This window comes from Furipterus horrens, unplaced genomic scaffold, assembly GCF_987537825.1.
Source record: "Furipterus horrens unplaced genomic scaffold, mFurHor1.1.pri manual_scaffold_17, whole genome shotgun sequence".
Taxonomy (NCBI): Eukaryota; Metazoa; Chordata; class Mammalia; order Chiroptera; family Furipteridae; genus Furipterus; species Furipterus horrens.
Window position 1 is genome coordinate 47,618,370 of NW_028327187.1, and position 13,860 is coordinate 47,632,229.

General features: G+C 44.5%; 1 protein-coding gene across 1 annotated transcript in view; it reads left to right on the forward strand.

The window, feature by feature from the left end:
- TRPC5 (transient receptor potential cation channel subfamily C member 5) overlaps positions 1–12,224 on the forward strand; it is a 166,489-nt gene extending 154,265 nt beyond the window's left edge. The window contains exons 7-10 of the mRNA XM_090264555.1: positions 125–328; positions 561–602; positions 9,724–9,813; positions 11,535–12,224. Coding sequence (XP_090120681.1) covers positions 125–328; positions 561–602; positions 9,724–9,813; positions 11,535–12,224 — 1,026 coding nt within the window. The remainder of the gene's footprint in view (positions 1–124; positions 329–560; positions 603–9,723; positions 9,814–11,534) is intronic.
- Positions 12,225–13,860: the final 1,636 nt, after the last annotated feature.

The window sequence follows — 13,860 nt, forward strand, 5'->3', positions numbered from 1 at the left end:
AATTTAAATTGTTATAGCTACTGACAGCTTGCCTTCTATAGGAACAAGACAAAACTTTTAGAATATGATATGGGTGCATTTTGGAGTTTCCCATCATGAACCCTTGAACTTCTCTTTTTCATAGGATCATGCAGATATTGAGTGGAAATTTGCAAGAACAAAGCTCTGGATGAGTTACTTTGATGAAGGCGGTACCTTGCCACCTCCATTCAACATCATCCCTAGCCCCAAGTCATTTCTATACCTTGGTAACTGGTTTAATAACACCTTCTGCCCCAAAAGAGACCCTGATGGTAGACGGAGAAGGCACAACTTGAGAAGCTTCACAGTAAGACTTTTTAAAATTATGTTTCTTTTAAAACAAAATTGTTTCCTACCTTTCCTCATTTGTGACACTATATACCTTAAGCATTATAAAATCACTCCAACCTAAAATGTTTTGGGGGAAAGTTGTCAGGCAGGAACTCCTGTCTTCCTCCAGTCCTAATACTTAGAAATAATATTTGGATGGATGTATTGCTGAGAGATTCCTGATGTAACCTCTCCATTTTTAATTACAGGAACGCCATGCTGACAGCCTGATACAGAATCAACATTATCAGGTAAAGATTCCTCACAGAAACTAAGTACAATTGTTCATGGTCAGTTATGTGACTTTCGACAAGTCATTTAACTCCACTGAGCCTCAATTTCCTCATCTGTAAAACGGAGATGATAAAACTTAACTCAATGTTATTGTGATATTTGAATGGTAAGTATGTATGTATGAATGTGTGTGTGTATGGGTGTGTGATACATTGCATTAAGTGCTAGCTATAATCATAGTGACCACATTGTAAGAAAAGAGTCACTCAGAAGGCCAAAAAGACATGGCAAGCAGGAAAAAAAGAAGTTTATTGGGAGAATCAGCAAGAGGGGAGGGAGCCCTACCACAGGTGGTTAGGACTCCGAGCTTCTAGGGGAGAGAGGGGTTGCTTTATAGGGGGAAGACAAAAAGGGATTTTTGAGCTTAGTCAGCCATTTGGTTATCTCACAGCTGCAGGTGCGACAGGCTGAGCAAAGCAGAATGTGGTTTTAGTTTATTTTAAGTTTGAAGCACACCGTTATCTCCCAGGCAGTTGCAGGCAGGGAACTTCCAACCCTGAAACATCATTATCTCCTATGCAGCTGCAGGCGGGGGGCGGCGGGCATGGGAACCAGGGATGTCATTCTAGCCTTTTTGCTTTAATAAAAGGAGGCGAGGGGTGGGGAGGTTTTTGGGGTGGCACAGTGGTTTTGTGTGCCAGAGACCGGATGGGAGAGGGGTCATTGAATCTCTCTTCTATAATGACTTCTTGCTGAGTTAGGGCAATGGGAGGGGTTTGACTGCCGGCTCAGGGTCGCCTCTGATCTGAAAGATCTTAATAAGAGTACATTATGGAGGCTGTCATGGATTGGACAGTTTTTTGAATAAAGTTAACTAGCAGTTTGAGGAAGCACGGGCGAAGGGCAAAGAATAATAGGAGGAGAAGCAGTGGAGTTATGAGTGGCACTAGGATTGCTTTGAAGGGAGAGGAGAAGTATGAGAGGAAGGTTCAGAACCAGGATTCTCCGTATGCCTGTTCCCTGGCTTGGGCAATAATGTCAATGTGTTTTGTAAATTTTCTTCTATTATGCCTCTATTGTTAGTGTAAAAACAGCAAGTTTCATTTAGCATGGCACAGGTTCCCCCTGCTTTGGCTGTGAGGATGTCTAGGGCCCTCCTGTTTTGGAGAACTATGTCTGCTAGACTGTTTAGGGATTCTTGCTGTTTTTCTAGGGCTTGGAGGGTGGCATTCCAAGTTTCTTGAAAGGATAAAGAGAGATTTAGTACTGATTTCTCTAACCGGGGTATTCATAAAAACCAGAAGAAGCCTCTATATATGGAGTGCCCTATTCCCAGTTGTTCAAGGATAGGGTGCTGTACGCATGTCTGCCAAGCTCGGACCACTGCCAGTCTCGTTTGTGCCGGGGGTGGGATAAGAGAGAAGTCTCGAGGAAGGAGCCAAGGTTGGGGATTGCCTCGGAAGTGGCCATTTGCTGGGGACTTAGTATAGAAGCATCTAGTATTAGAGCGACTATCATGCAGGTGCCAGTCCAGTAAGGAGGAATTATTAGGTATGCTTGCATACCACATAGGAAGTGATATCCCATCCCTTGAAGGGAAATAGCAGTGCCATAGCTTGCTTTGGTGATGGCAATGCAACTGGGGTGAGTTTTGTTTTTTATTGACAGCACCAATATTATGGAGGATTTTGTGAAGAAATGTTTGGTTGCATTGGTTAAATCAAAAATCCATTACCCATGTAGGAGTAGCAGGAAAATCTGAAGTGTTGGTATGATTGTGAATTTGGGCTAATATGTAAGGATGGATAAGAGCTCTTGGTCAGCCTTCATAATGTATGAAGGCTAGGTCTAGGGTGTGGTTGCAGAGAAGGGAAGTGTTGAATGTGCCCAAGGAGCGAGGCTGAATGTGGGTGCCGTTGACACGTCTGAAGCAGATGCAGAGAGCAGCATAATAATATGAGTGATGGTGGCTACTGGCTGGGCCACTCCAGGGAGATCTAGCAAACCCGTGTAGTAGGGGGATGGAATAAAGTGGACAGTAAGGTTATATAACGTGGTGAGATTAGATGGGAAGGCAGTTACCTCAATGTCTGGGTGGTGGGAGGAGTGGGGGTAGATACAGCAGTTGGTTTTGTTGGTTAACGCGCTATTCGCTGTATTGTGGGGGCTAGAGGATGTCGATATCAGGTGGCAAAGGTTGGAAGGGCAATAACTATAATTGTGAGGGGAGTTAGCATAATTACAGTGATTCAAGTAAGTCAGCGAGGGATAGAACTAGGATGAAAGTGTAAAAGTAAATTTTGTCAGGGGTGTAGTCGCTGAGAGTGCCCTGCAGCTAAGCATCCGAGACACGTTCTAAAAACTGAGAGATAGTCTGGGGGAGCTTTGGGTATAATAAAAGGTCTTGCAAGACAAGATGTGTAAATAGCAGAGCTCGTGGAAGGCTCATTTAGAGGAGGGTTGGGCTTGGGTGATTTTTACCGTCAGGTTTCCAGTGGGGGTGCAGGAATACGTGCGCAGTGTTGTTTGTGTCTCTTCCTGGATGGGGACAAGCTGGGTGATGGTGGGTTCAAGATCTGAGGTTAGAGGAAATTCAGGTACCTGAGGAGCAAGTTTGATACGGGAGAAGTGTACCCAATATGGGATATTTAGGAGTTTAGCCGCTGTGGGGGTGATTAGGAGGACTAAATGTGGGCCAGACCACAGGGGAGTGAGAGCTTTAGGTGTAAGGGCTTTAAGATAGACATAGTCTCCTGGTGTGATTTGGAATTCTTGGTGATCAGTGGGTGGAGTGGGTGGGGTCAAATTGGCCTGGCTTCGGAGGGTCGACCTCAGGTGTGAGAGGATAGGGAGGTAGTCTCCATAGTCCGACTTGTTAAGAGGGGTGTTGCCTAGAAGGAAGTGTCTGCCATACATAATTTCAAAGGGATTGAGCATGTGGGGCTTTTTGGGAGCTGAGCAAATTCAGAGGAGGGCTAGAGGCAGTAATTTGGGCCATGGGAGATGCATTTCGGTGCTAAGTTTGGTTAGGTGGATTTTTAATAGGCCATTAGCTCGTTCTACTTTCCCTGATGACTAGGTTCAGTATGGGATGTGAAGCTGGCACTTAATGTTTAGTGCCTGAGCCACCTGCTGGGATATTTGTGAAACAAAGGCAGGACCATTATCTGTCTGAAGAGAGGAGGGAAGTCCAAATTGGGGGATAATGCAATTAAAGAGGGCCTCAGTTATGTTGGAAGCCTTTTCCATAGCGGTGGGGAAAGCCTGATCCACCTGGAAAAAGTGTCAATAAAACTAAGAGGTATTGAAGGCGCTTTACTGGAAGCATGTGAGTAAAGTCTATTTGCCAATCCTGACCTGGAAGATGTCCCCGAATTTGACGTGTGGGGAAAGTTTGAATTTTCCTTGAGGGTTGGCTTGTTGGCATATAGTGCAGTTTTGGGATATTTTTTCTAGCTGGGTTACCATGCCAGTGTGATGTATTGTTTGGGATAATAAAGCATGTAGTGGTCTTGCACTTATGTGAAATTGGTTATGGAGTTCAGTGAGGATATGTTGAGCATGACTATTGGGGAGAATTATTTTGTTATGCAGATGAAACCATCCATTTTGTTGGGTTGCTCCAAGCTTAAGTAGGGTGCATCTTTCTTCCTCTGCATAAGGGGGTGCCTCGGTAGGCATTGTGAAGAGGATGAAAAGGGGCATGGGCTTGTTCTTTTACCTCAGTGTCTGCTTTGTGATTTCCCTGAGCTATGAGATCTGTCCTGCCTTGATGTCCTTTGCAGTGGATAACCACTGCTTTTGTCGGGAGGTGAGCTGCTTGAAGAAGTTTGAGAATGAGATGTTTGTTGATAATGGAAGAGTGTTTAGAGGTGAGATATCCCCTTTCTTTCCAAATTGATATGTGTGAATGTATGATGTGATAGGCATAATTGGAGTCAGTGTATATATTGACCTGATGTTTTTTGACAAAGGGCCAAGGCCTCCATTAGGGCAATAAGTTCTGCCTGTTGGAAAGATGTACCGGAGGGCAAGTGTCCCAACTCAATGATGGAGGCGAGGGTAGTGGTGGCATATCCTGTTCCCTTTGGGCCGGTCTTGTAGGAGCTTCCATCTATAAACCGAGATTCTGCCTGGGGTAGAGGGGTATCTTGTATGTTGAAGAAGGGGTGTAAAGAGGAGGAGATGTTGAGTGCAGTCATGGGTATGGGTGTGAGAGTGAGGGAGGGGAAGCAATGAGGCAGGGTTGAGGGGGAGAGCTGATTTATGTAGGGAGATTTGAGGATTTTGAAGCAGTTGGGCATGTAAGAACTGAATTCGGGATGGGGAGGCTGCAGTGATGGCCTGGTTGGGTTAGTAGGCCAGAAATAGCATGGGAGGGGTGGACTGTTACCTGGGCAAAGGGAACTAACTTAAGGGTTTCTTGACTGAGAATTGCTGCCACTGCTAAGGCGCAGAGGCAGACTGGCCACCTTAGGAAGGGGGAATCAAGTGGTTGAGAAAAATAGGCTATAGCTCACTGGTCTGGTCCATATTGCTGTGCTAATAGCCCAAGAGCAAAGCCATCTTTTGTGTCAGTGTATAGAAGAAAAGATTTATTTGGGTTTGGAAGGGCTAAGGCTGGGGCTTGGCCAAGTGCTATTTTGAGTGTGGTGAAAGGCTTAAGAAGGGCTCAAGGGTTTTCTAGAGGTTCAGACAAGTCTCCAGCTGTTGCCTTATATAAAAGTTTGGCCAGGGATCGAAAATTTGGTATCCAAGTTCTGAAAAAAATTGGTGAGGCCTAAAAGTAATAGAAGTTCTTGTTTGGTGTGGGGCAGGAGGAAGGTAGTTATTAGGTCTTGTCTTTCTGGAATTAGGTGTTTATGAGTGGAGGTGATGGAGAGTCCGAGATATGTGATCTGAGTTTGGGAGAACTGGCCTTTGTTTTGTGACACGTGGTATCCCCGACTGGCAAGAAAGTTTAGGAGTTGGGCAGTATGGAGATGAGAAAGGTCCTCATATGGACTACAGAGGAAGAGATCGTCCACATACTGTAGGGGGATGCTTGAGGAAAGGTCAAGCTGCTGTAAGTCAGCTGCTAGGGCTTGACTGAAGAGGTGGGGACTATCTCAAAACCCTTGAGGCAGGACCATCCACATCAGTTGATGGGTTATTTTCATGGTTTGGTCAGTCCAGGTGAAGGCAAAGAGGTCTTAGGAGTCTGGGGAGAGTGGGATAGTGAAGAAGGCACCTTTGAGGTCCAGGACAATAAAGTGGAATATTTGAAGTGGGATGCACGACAAGAGAGAATAAGGGTTAGGGATGATGGGGTTGATAGAGATGGTGGCCTCATTGATTGCACAGAGATCTTGGACAAGACAGGAGACTCATTGGGTTCTTTTACTGCCAGGATAGGGGAATTGGCAGGAGAGAGAGCAGATCGAAGCAGACCTGCTCCCAGCAGGCGGTCTATATAATAGGCTTCAGACCATTTAAGACCAAGGGGGTTAATGGGTATTGAGGTTTTTGGGGGATATGGGAGGCATCTTTTAGGGTTACAGAGACCAGAACATGGTGGGAGGCGATTGAAAGATTGTTTGTGTCCCAGACATCAGGATTGACCGCTGTAAGTCAGGATGGCAAGGGATTGTCTGGGATAGTGTGGAGGGACTTCCCTAAAATTAGAAGAAGAATGAGAGGGGTGGGATTATCTGGTGAGGGCATGGAGTCAAAACAACCAAGAAATATAGATGCATGCAGTTTGGTTAGAATATCGCATCCGAAAAGTGGGGTTGGGCAGTGGGGCAGTACTAGAAAGGAGTGGGTGAATGCCTGATGCCCAATGAGACAGGTTAGGGGAGCGGTATTTAGGGGTTGGGTCACCTTGCTGTCTATTCCTACAACCAATATGGCAGAGGGAGTTAGGAGCCCCCCAAATTTAGGCAGGACAGAATATGTAGCTCCCATATAAAGGATAAAGGAGACAAGCTTACCTTCCATCAATATGTTTACCCTGGGCTCTGCAGCCGTGATGGCGAGAGGCAGGACTCCTGATCCTGGGCCCCGTCAGGTGGTGGAAAGTCCGAGGAGGTCTGGGACTGAGAGGCCCACGTCCAGATCCACTATCAGGGTAGGCAGTCTAGTCCCCCGGTTAGAGGCCATCAGACAGTCAGCCTTCCAATGACCTATCTTTTGACAGAGAGGGCAGGGACACGGAGGAGGTAAATGGGGGGTTTGGACAGTTTTGCCCAATATCCTCCTGACCACACCGGAAACAGGGGCCCGGAGGCTGCCTGATGGTGGAGGCTTTGCCCTTAGGCTTATTTTGCCCCTTGGAGGAGTTCCCCAGGGCATTAGCCAGCAAAAGATAACGCTTGTCTTCCTGTTCCTGTTACTCCTTTTCCCACTCCTTTGTTTTTTGTTCCTGTTCCTCTTGTCAGTTGTTGAACACTCAGAAGGCGACTTGAATAAGTTGACTTTGGGGGGTCTCGGGGCCCACTTCTAACTTTTGGAGCTTTTTTCGAATGTCTGGGGCTGATTGACTAATGAAGTGGGTGAGAAAAAAAGAGGCATTCCTCAGGTGAAGTGGGGTCTAGATTGGTGTATTTTGGGGGATTCTGTGAGCCTTGTTAAGAAGGCAGCTGGATTTTCACTAGGACCCAGGGTGGCCTCAAGAGTTTTGTCATAGTTTACAGCTTTAAAGCCCGATTTGCACATCCCAGCAAGGAGACACGCAAGGAAGTGGGACATTATGCGAATATCAGGGGAATTTATCTGATAGTCCCAATGAAGGGGGGGTTGCGGGGACGGCTACTGACCCAATGGGATAGTCAGCCTCTGCGGACCTGTCAGCATGTAACTCATCAGCATAAGCTGTGGCAGCCACCCAGATACAATTTTTCTCTTCAGGGGTTGTGGTAGAAATAAGGATGGTGGTGACGTCCTGGTAAGTAAGGTCATAGATCTGGGTTAAGTATCTGAACTCTTTGATGAAACGAGTGGGGTTCTTGGAGAAAGAACCGAGACACTGCCCAATTTGGGAAAGATCAGACAAATTGAAAGGGACGTATACTTGCATGACACCATCTCTACCAGTGACCTTACAGAGGGGATAGAGACCAGAAGGGCGAGGCCGATTGGAGGGGAAAGGAGCCGGGGAAGAGGAGGTTGGGATGAGCCCACGGGATCGGGTATGGGGAGGAGAAGGTCCAGGGTCTTGGGGGGCTGGGGATTGTGAGGAGTCAGGTGACTGAGGTTCTGAAGGGGGCGAGGGGGCATCTTTGCAGGGTCGTAGGGAAGTGGGTGGTCATCAGGATCGAAGGTGTGCAAGGAAGAAGGAGAAGAAGTTAGAGGGGGTGCAGAGGGTCAAGAGGAAGGCGGCTTTTCCTGGGCAAGGAAAATTTGGTGGGTAGTGAGCTGTTTGCAGAGAGAGTGTTTGCTCCGAAACACCCAGAAAGCCTGAGCACAGGGAATATCTGACCACTTGCCCAACTGCTGGAGAACTCCGAAGTCAAGTTTGCTGTTTTCCGGCCACTGACTCTGGTTATCCAGAGGATATTGGGGCCAAGCGACAGTGGGCAGAAAGACAAATCAATGGGCCTTGACTTCTCCATTTAGTTGGAGAGGTCTGAGATTATGGACTAAACACTCAAGAGGGGTATCTTTGGCTGGGAGAGACTGACCGATTCCCATGGTGATAGGGTTAATTTGAGTCCGAGAAAGAGGAGTAGGGTGATTCCAAGCCAACCTTCCTAGCTTCACAATCGGTCAAGACGAGCATCCCCATTTTGACTAGAGAATGGAGAACCTAAGGCTGAGAGGAGAGGCGCTGAGTCGTCCTGGGCATACCCAGGAGTTGTCAGGCCCTGGAGTGCAGGTCCACGTTGACCCGAGGGGTCAGGAGACTCCAAGAGTGGTTCTGACTGAGCACTCAGATTTAGGGCCGAACTGCTTGGAGTGGTCTCGGATAGACCAGAAAACAGAACCACCAGAGGAGATGAAGGCAAGGACTCACCTGTGAATCCAATGACTGGTGCTGACTGAGAGTTAATGGCGGTTGGGGAAGGCGTCGGAGGAAAAAGGTGGATGGGGTCAGCAAGCCAGAGGAGAAGCTCGAGCCGTTGACTCATGGAGGTCTGCGAGTCTCTGGGTCCAAGTATTGGGACCAGCTCGTGGCCCAAGTCTGACTCGGGAGTCCCGGTTGAGCCGGTGCCCCACTCCCAGGTTTTGGCACCTAAATGTAGGAACAGAATCGCTCAGAAGGCCATTAAGACGTGGCGAGCAGGAAAAAAGAAGTTTATTGGGAGAACCAGCAAGCGGGGAGGGAGCCCTACCATGGGTGGTTAGGACTCTGAGCTTCTAGGGGAGAGAGGGGTTGCTTTATAGGGGGAACTAAGAAAGGATTTTTGAGCTTAGTCGGTCATTTAGTTATCTCGCAGCTGCGGGTGTGACGGGCTGATCAAAGCGGAACTCGGTTTTAGTTTAAGTTTGAAGCACCCTGTTATCTCCCAGGCAGTTGCAGGCAGGGAACTTCCAACCCTGAAACATCATTATCTCCTAGACAGCTGCAGGTGGGGGCGAGGGGGGCATGGGAACTGAGAATGTCACACATGCGTGCCATTCTCTGAAAGCTAAGTAAAAAGAGGCCAACCCCATAAAGGAGGAATGTAGATTGACTCTAAGAAAAATATCTTGATTGTGTAATTAGTGAACATTAAAATCAGCAGACTTCATGACACTGAAGAAGGACTTTCTCAACTTTGTAAAAGGAAGAAAAGTTCTCATCTTACTAACTAGGCTGGTTAAAGTTTAATCCAGCCTGGTGGGAAAGGATATGAACTATGGCCAGTCAAGGATTATTTTGCTCTCATTATTCTATAAATGTGAATCCGTGTTTACTTTATGCTTGGGTAGAAATTTTTCTTTTTGAGTCAATTTGATCTTGCTGGCCCCTCTGCCACCAATTTTGGATACATAATAATTCTTCATTTAGCCAATGGAGTTAAGTGGGTTTTTGTAAAAAAATGGCCAGATCCTAGGAGGATTTTCTACTGCAAAAAAAAAGACCTAAGCATAGTTTATATCCTGTGCATGTTAGTTATTTTACTGAAAGCCTGAGAAGGAAATACTTCATGGTTTGTTTTTTTTTTTAAATTCCAGGAAGTTATCAGGAATTTAGTCAAAAGATATGTGGCTGCTATGATAAGAAATTCCAAAACAAATGAGGGACTAACAGAAGAAAATTTTAAGGTAACTTCATCACGAAGTGGTTTAATTTCTCATTTCACATTTCTTAAGCTTCATTTAATCTTCACAGTTTTCTAGGTTTCTTGAATTTCAACTGCCTGTAAAACAGCAAAACCAGCCGCAATTTCTTAGAATAGTCTGTCATTCAGTAGAGAGATTTTACTACTATCTGTCACCACAATCAGCTTTATGAACAAAAGAATCTGCCCTGTGCATTCTTTTCATATTCCAGGTGTTTTTCAGTGTGGAAACTGAGTGCTTTAAATGATGTGGCAAAAATGTGTAATGAGGGGCAAGTTAGCAAAGGGAAGGTGCCTGAAGATCTTTGTTAAAAAAAAAAATCTATTATTAAATCAAAGATTTAAGAAAGCTTACCATTAAATATTAAAAATTTCCTAATACTAACATTAGCCTACAACAGAGCTTTTCAAGCAGGAGTAATGATGTTCCCCAGGGCACATTTGGCAATGTCTGAAGATGTTTTTGCTTGTCACACTGGGATGTGCGTATTATTATCATTTAGTGAGTAGAGACTAGGGTTGCTACAGAACATTTTACAATGCATAGGATAGCACCCACAACAAAGAACTATTCAGGTCAATATATCAAGTGGTTGAGAAACCCTATTCTAGAACACATGTATATTTTCTAAAGAACATGGAAAGGCTATTATCCTAATCCATAGACATAACTCCATCTATCAACGGCCCACTATGTGCCAAACATTCCACTAGGTGTTGGAATATAGTGGTCAGCAAGATATAGCCAGCCCCTACTCTCATGGGATGACACACAACCAATATAATAGAGGCTGACAAATGAGTATTCTAACAGGATATACACAGAGTGCTGTAGAGACACAGGAAGGAAGGACACCCAACTGGGATTTGAGGAGTCAGGGAAGGTTTTTAAGCTAAGGCTTGAAGAAGGAGCCAGATGAAGGAAAGTTGAGGAGAAGAGTGTTCTGGACAGACAGAACAGCCACAGGTCAAGGACCAGACACAAGAAGGAATATGTCCATATAGGTAGACAGTAAACAGCCTGGGGAGAATGAGAAGAGATGAAAACAGAGATCAACAGATATCAGGCCTTTAAAAATTTTGTAGTTTGTGACATGGAGTTTCTACATTTTTCTAAGGTTACTGACAAGTTACTAAAGAGAGTTTTAAACAGGGGAGTGGCATGATCAGATTTAAGCTGTTAAAAAATGGTTTTTAAAGAAGCAATCTCATTTCTGGGCAGCCAGTTAGATATAGAAGACACTTCATAGGGACTTGAATGACCAGGGCCCCCTCTTCCAAAATAGCAGCCTCATTACCTGACACATTCCACTTCCCTGGTTTCAAACCTTAAGAGTCCTAAAAGTTTTTCCTGTTTAGGAGCCACTTTATATGCAGATGCTTCTACCTGAGAGCCAGTGCCCTAATCTAATTCCTTCACTGTTAGTTAATGCTTTAGCAGGAGTTAGTCTGTGGGTATGCACCGCCCCCATGTGGAGTTTCTGAAATCAGCTCTACCAATTGCATAATTTTTCCAATGGCCAGCCCTGTCCACAGAATTATTGTTTTTCTTGCGCTGGAATAAAGCAAGGTTTTTCTGGTAGTTCATATATTTTACGATTTTCTATTAGGCAAAACGTGGAACATTGAGAAGAATACCCATTGTGCCTTTTTTGAAATACAGATCATGCATCTTATCATAACATGTTTTCTCTCTTGCGCTAGGAATTAAAGCAAGACATCTCCAGCTTTCGGTATGAAGTGCTTGACCTCTTAGGAAATAGAAAACACCCAAGGAGAAGCTTTTCCACCAACAGCGCTGAACTCTCTCAGAGGGATACCAATGATGGCAGTGGTGGGGCTCGGGCCAAATCCAAGAATGTCTCTTTCAGTTTAGGCTGCAAGAAAAAGGCCTGCCATGGGCCATCTCTCATCAGAACCATGCCAAGAGCCAGTGGTGCCCAAGGAAAGTCAAAAGCTGAGTCATCAAGCAAACACTCCTTCATGGGTCCTTCTCTCAAGAAACTGGGTCTCCTATTCTCCAAGTTTAATGGTCATACGTCTGAACCCAATTCAGAGCCAATGTACACAATTTCTGATGCAATCATTCAACAGCACTATATGTGGCAAGACGTCAGATATTCTCAGATGGAGAAAGGGAAAGCAGAGGCCTGTTCTCAGAGTGAAATTAACCTCAGTGAGGTAAAATTAGGTGAAGCCCAGGCCGCTGCTCAGAGCAGTGAATGCCCTCTAGCCTGTTCCAGCTCTCTTCACTGCGCATCCAGCATCTGCTCCTCAAATTCTAAACTTTTAGACTCCTCAGAGGACGTATTTGAAACATGGGGAGAGGCTTGTGACCTGCTCATGCACAAATGGGGTGATGGACAGGAAGAACAAGTCACAACTCGGCTCTAAATTAAGCCCCTATCACCCGTTCTGGATTTCAGCAAAAATTTGTAATTTCCTTTCTCTCAGAGATGACACAGATTATAATCCCCTCACTGCCCCCACCCCTAGAAAGGCGCATAACTCCTATTATTTTCACTGTCTTTTATAGCCACATTCTCCATTTTTTGTTCTTATTATTACTACCATGATTTGCCTTTTTATTCCTATAAACAACTAAGTCCATTTCACAGTCACTTGATGGGGTGTGTGCCCCTAATCAGCAGAGATGCAGTCGGGTGCTTAACCTTTTGGCTTTGCTTTTCTTACCCTTGCTTCCTCGAAGCTCCAGGTGCCACTTTGCTACTGTTGCTGCCACACAGATTCCTGGCCTTCGTCAGGATCTCACACCAATTCCCCATAGAGCTGAGGGTTGTGCTCAGCCATCCCACCAGACATCAGATAGCAAACAAACCTGCCTTTGGTACCGTTCAGTGCTCCATTCTGGTTCAATGAACAGCATTAAAGGGAAACTAAACAGCCTGCAAAGAACTGTTAGCTTGTAGTTTCTAGGTATAACTGGCCTTGTTTTCATTTTTAAACACTACAGGTTCTCCTTACCGTGGGGGCTGTTGGGTTCTTTCTTTCTTAAAGATGTATTAGTTTCCTAATGTGTGCCAAGGAATACAGTATTCCCTCATTTATCGCAGGTATTATGTTTTAGATCCCCCCGCGATAGGTGAAAATCCGCAAAGTAGGAACCTTACATTTATTTTAGTATTTATATATATTTTAAGGCTTTATAAACCCTTCCCACACACTTATAAACCATTCCCACTCCCTTATTAACCTTTTCCACACTTTTATAAACACTACTTATGTTCTTAAGCATACTCTACACTCTTAAACCTATGTAACTTTAACAACATACATATACAATACTGCAAAATCCCGCGATATAGCGAAAAATCCGCGATAATTAAATATAATATTTTTAAAAATCGCGTGATACAGTGAGGCCACGATAAGTGACCCGCAATATAGAGGGACTACTGTACTCACCCCATACTGTATGTTACATCTAGTAAGTTAGTGAATTCCTTCCTTGTGATTGTGTATTTCAGTTAACTTAGTACATTTTAAAATTTGATAGTACTGAGATTAGTATTTAGGATGTGAACTTTTAAAAAACTTATACTGCACTGTAACCAATAGTCACTACATCTCATAGATTGGCAAGAAAAAATAATTAGCCAGTATATTTATAGAGTCCTATCTACTGTTGATAGTTTCAATCATCATTGCTATTGAAAAGCATTTCTAAGATAAAGGCCTGGACTTGAAAATATTTTTTATCAGAAAAATGACATCTTGTTGAGGTGTCAAAATCTGAAAAGAGCATGTTCATTTTAATTAATTGCTGAAAAAGACAACAAAACAATTTCAGGTCTAGATAACCTGATTCAGGTTGCAGTTTTTATATTCACTGGGGGCAATGGAATTGCATGTGTAAACTTATGTTAGATATATAACGTAACAACCCTAATGATTTTATGGAATTATAAACATGATACAAATTCTACTGTCTTCAAAGAAGGCTGCATTTCTCCATGCAAACAAATTACTTCCCATGGCTTAAGAGGGCCTCATCAGAATACAAAGGTGC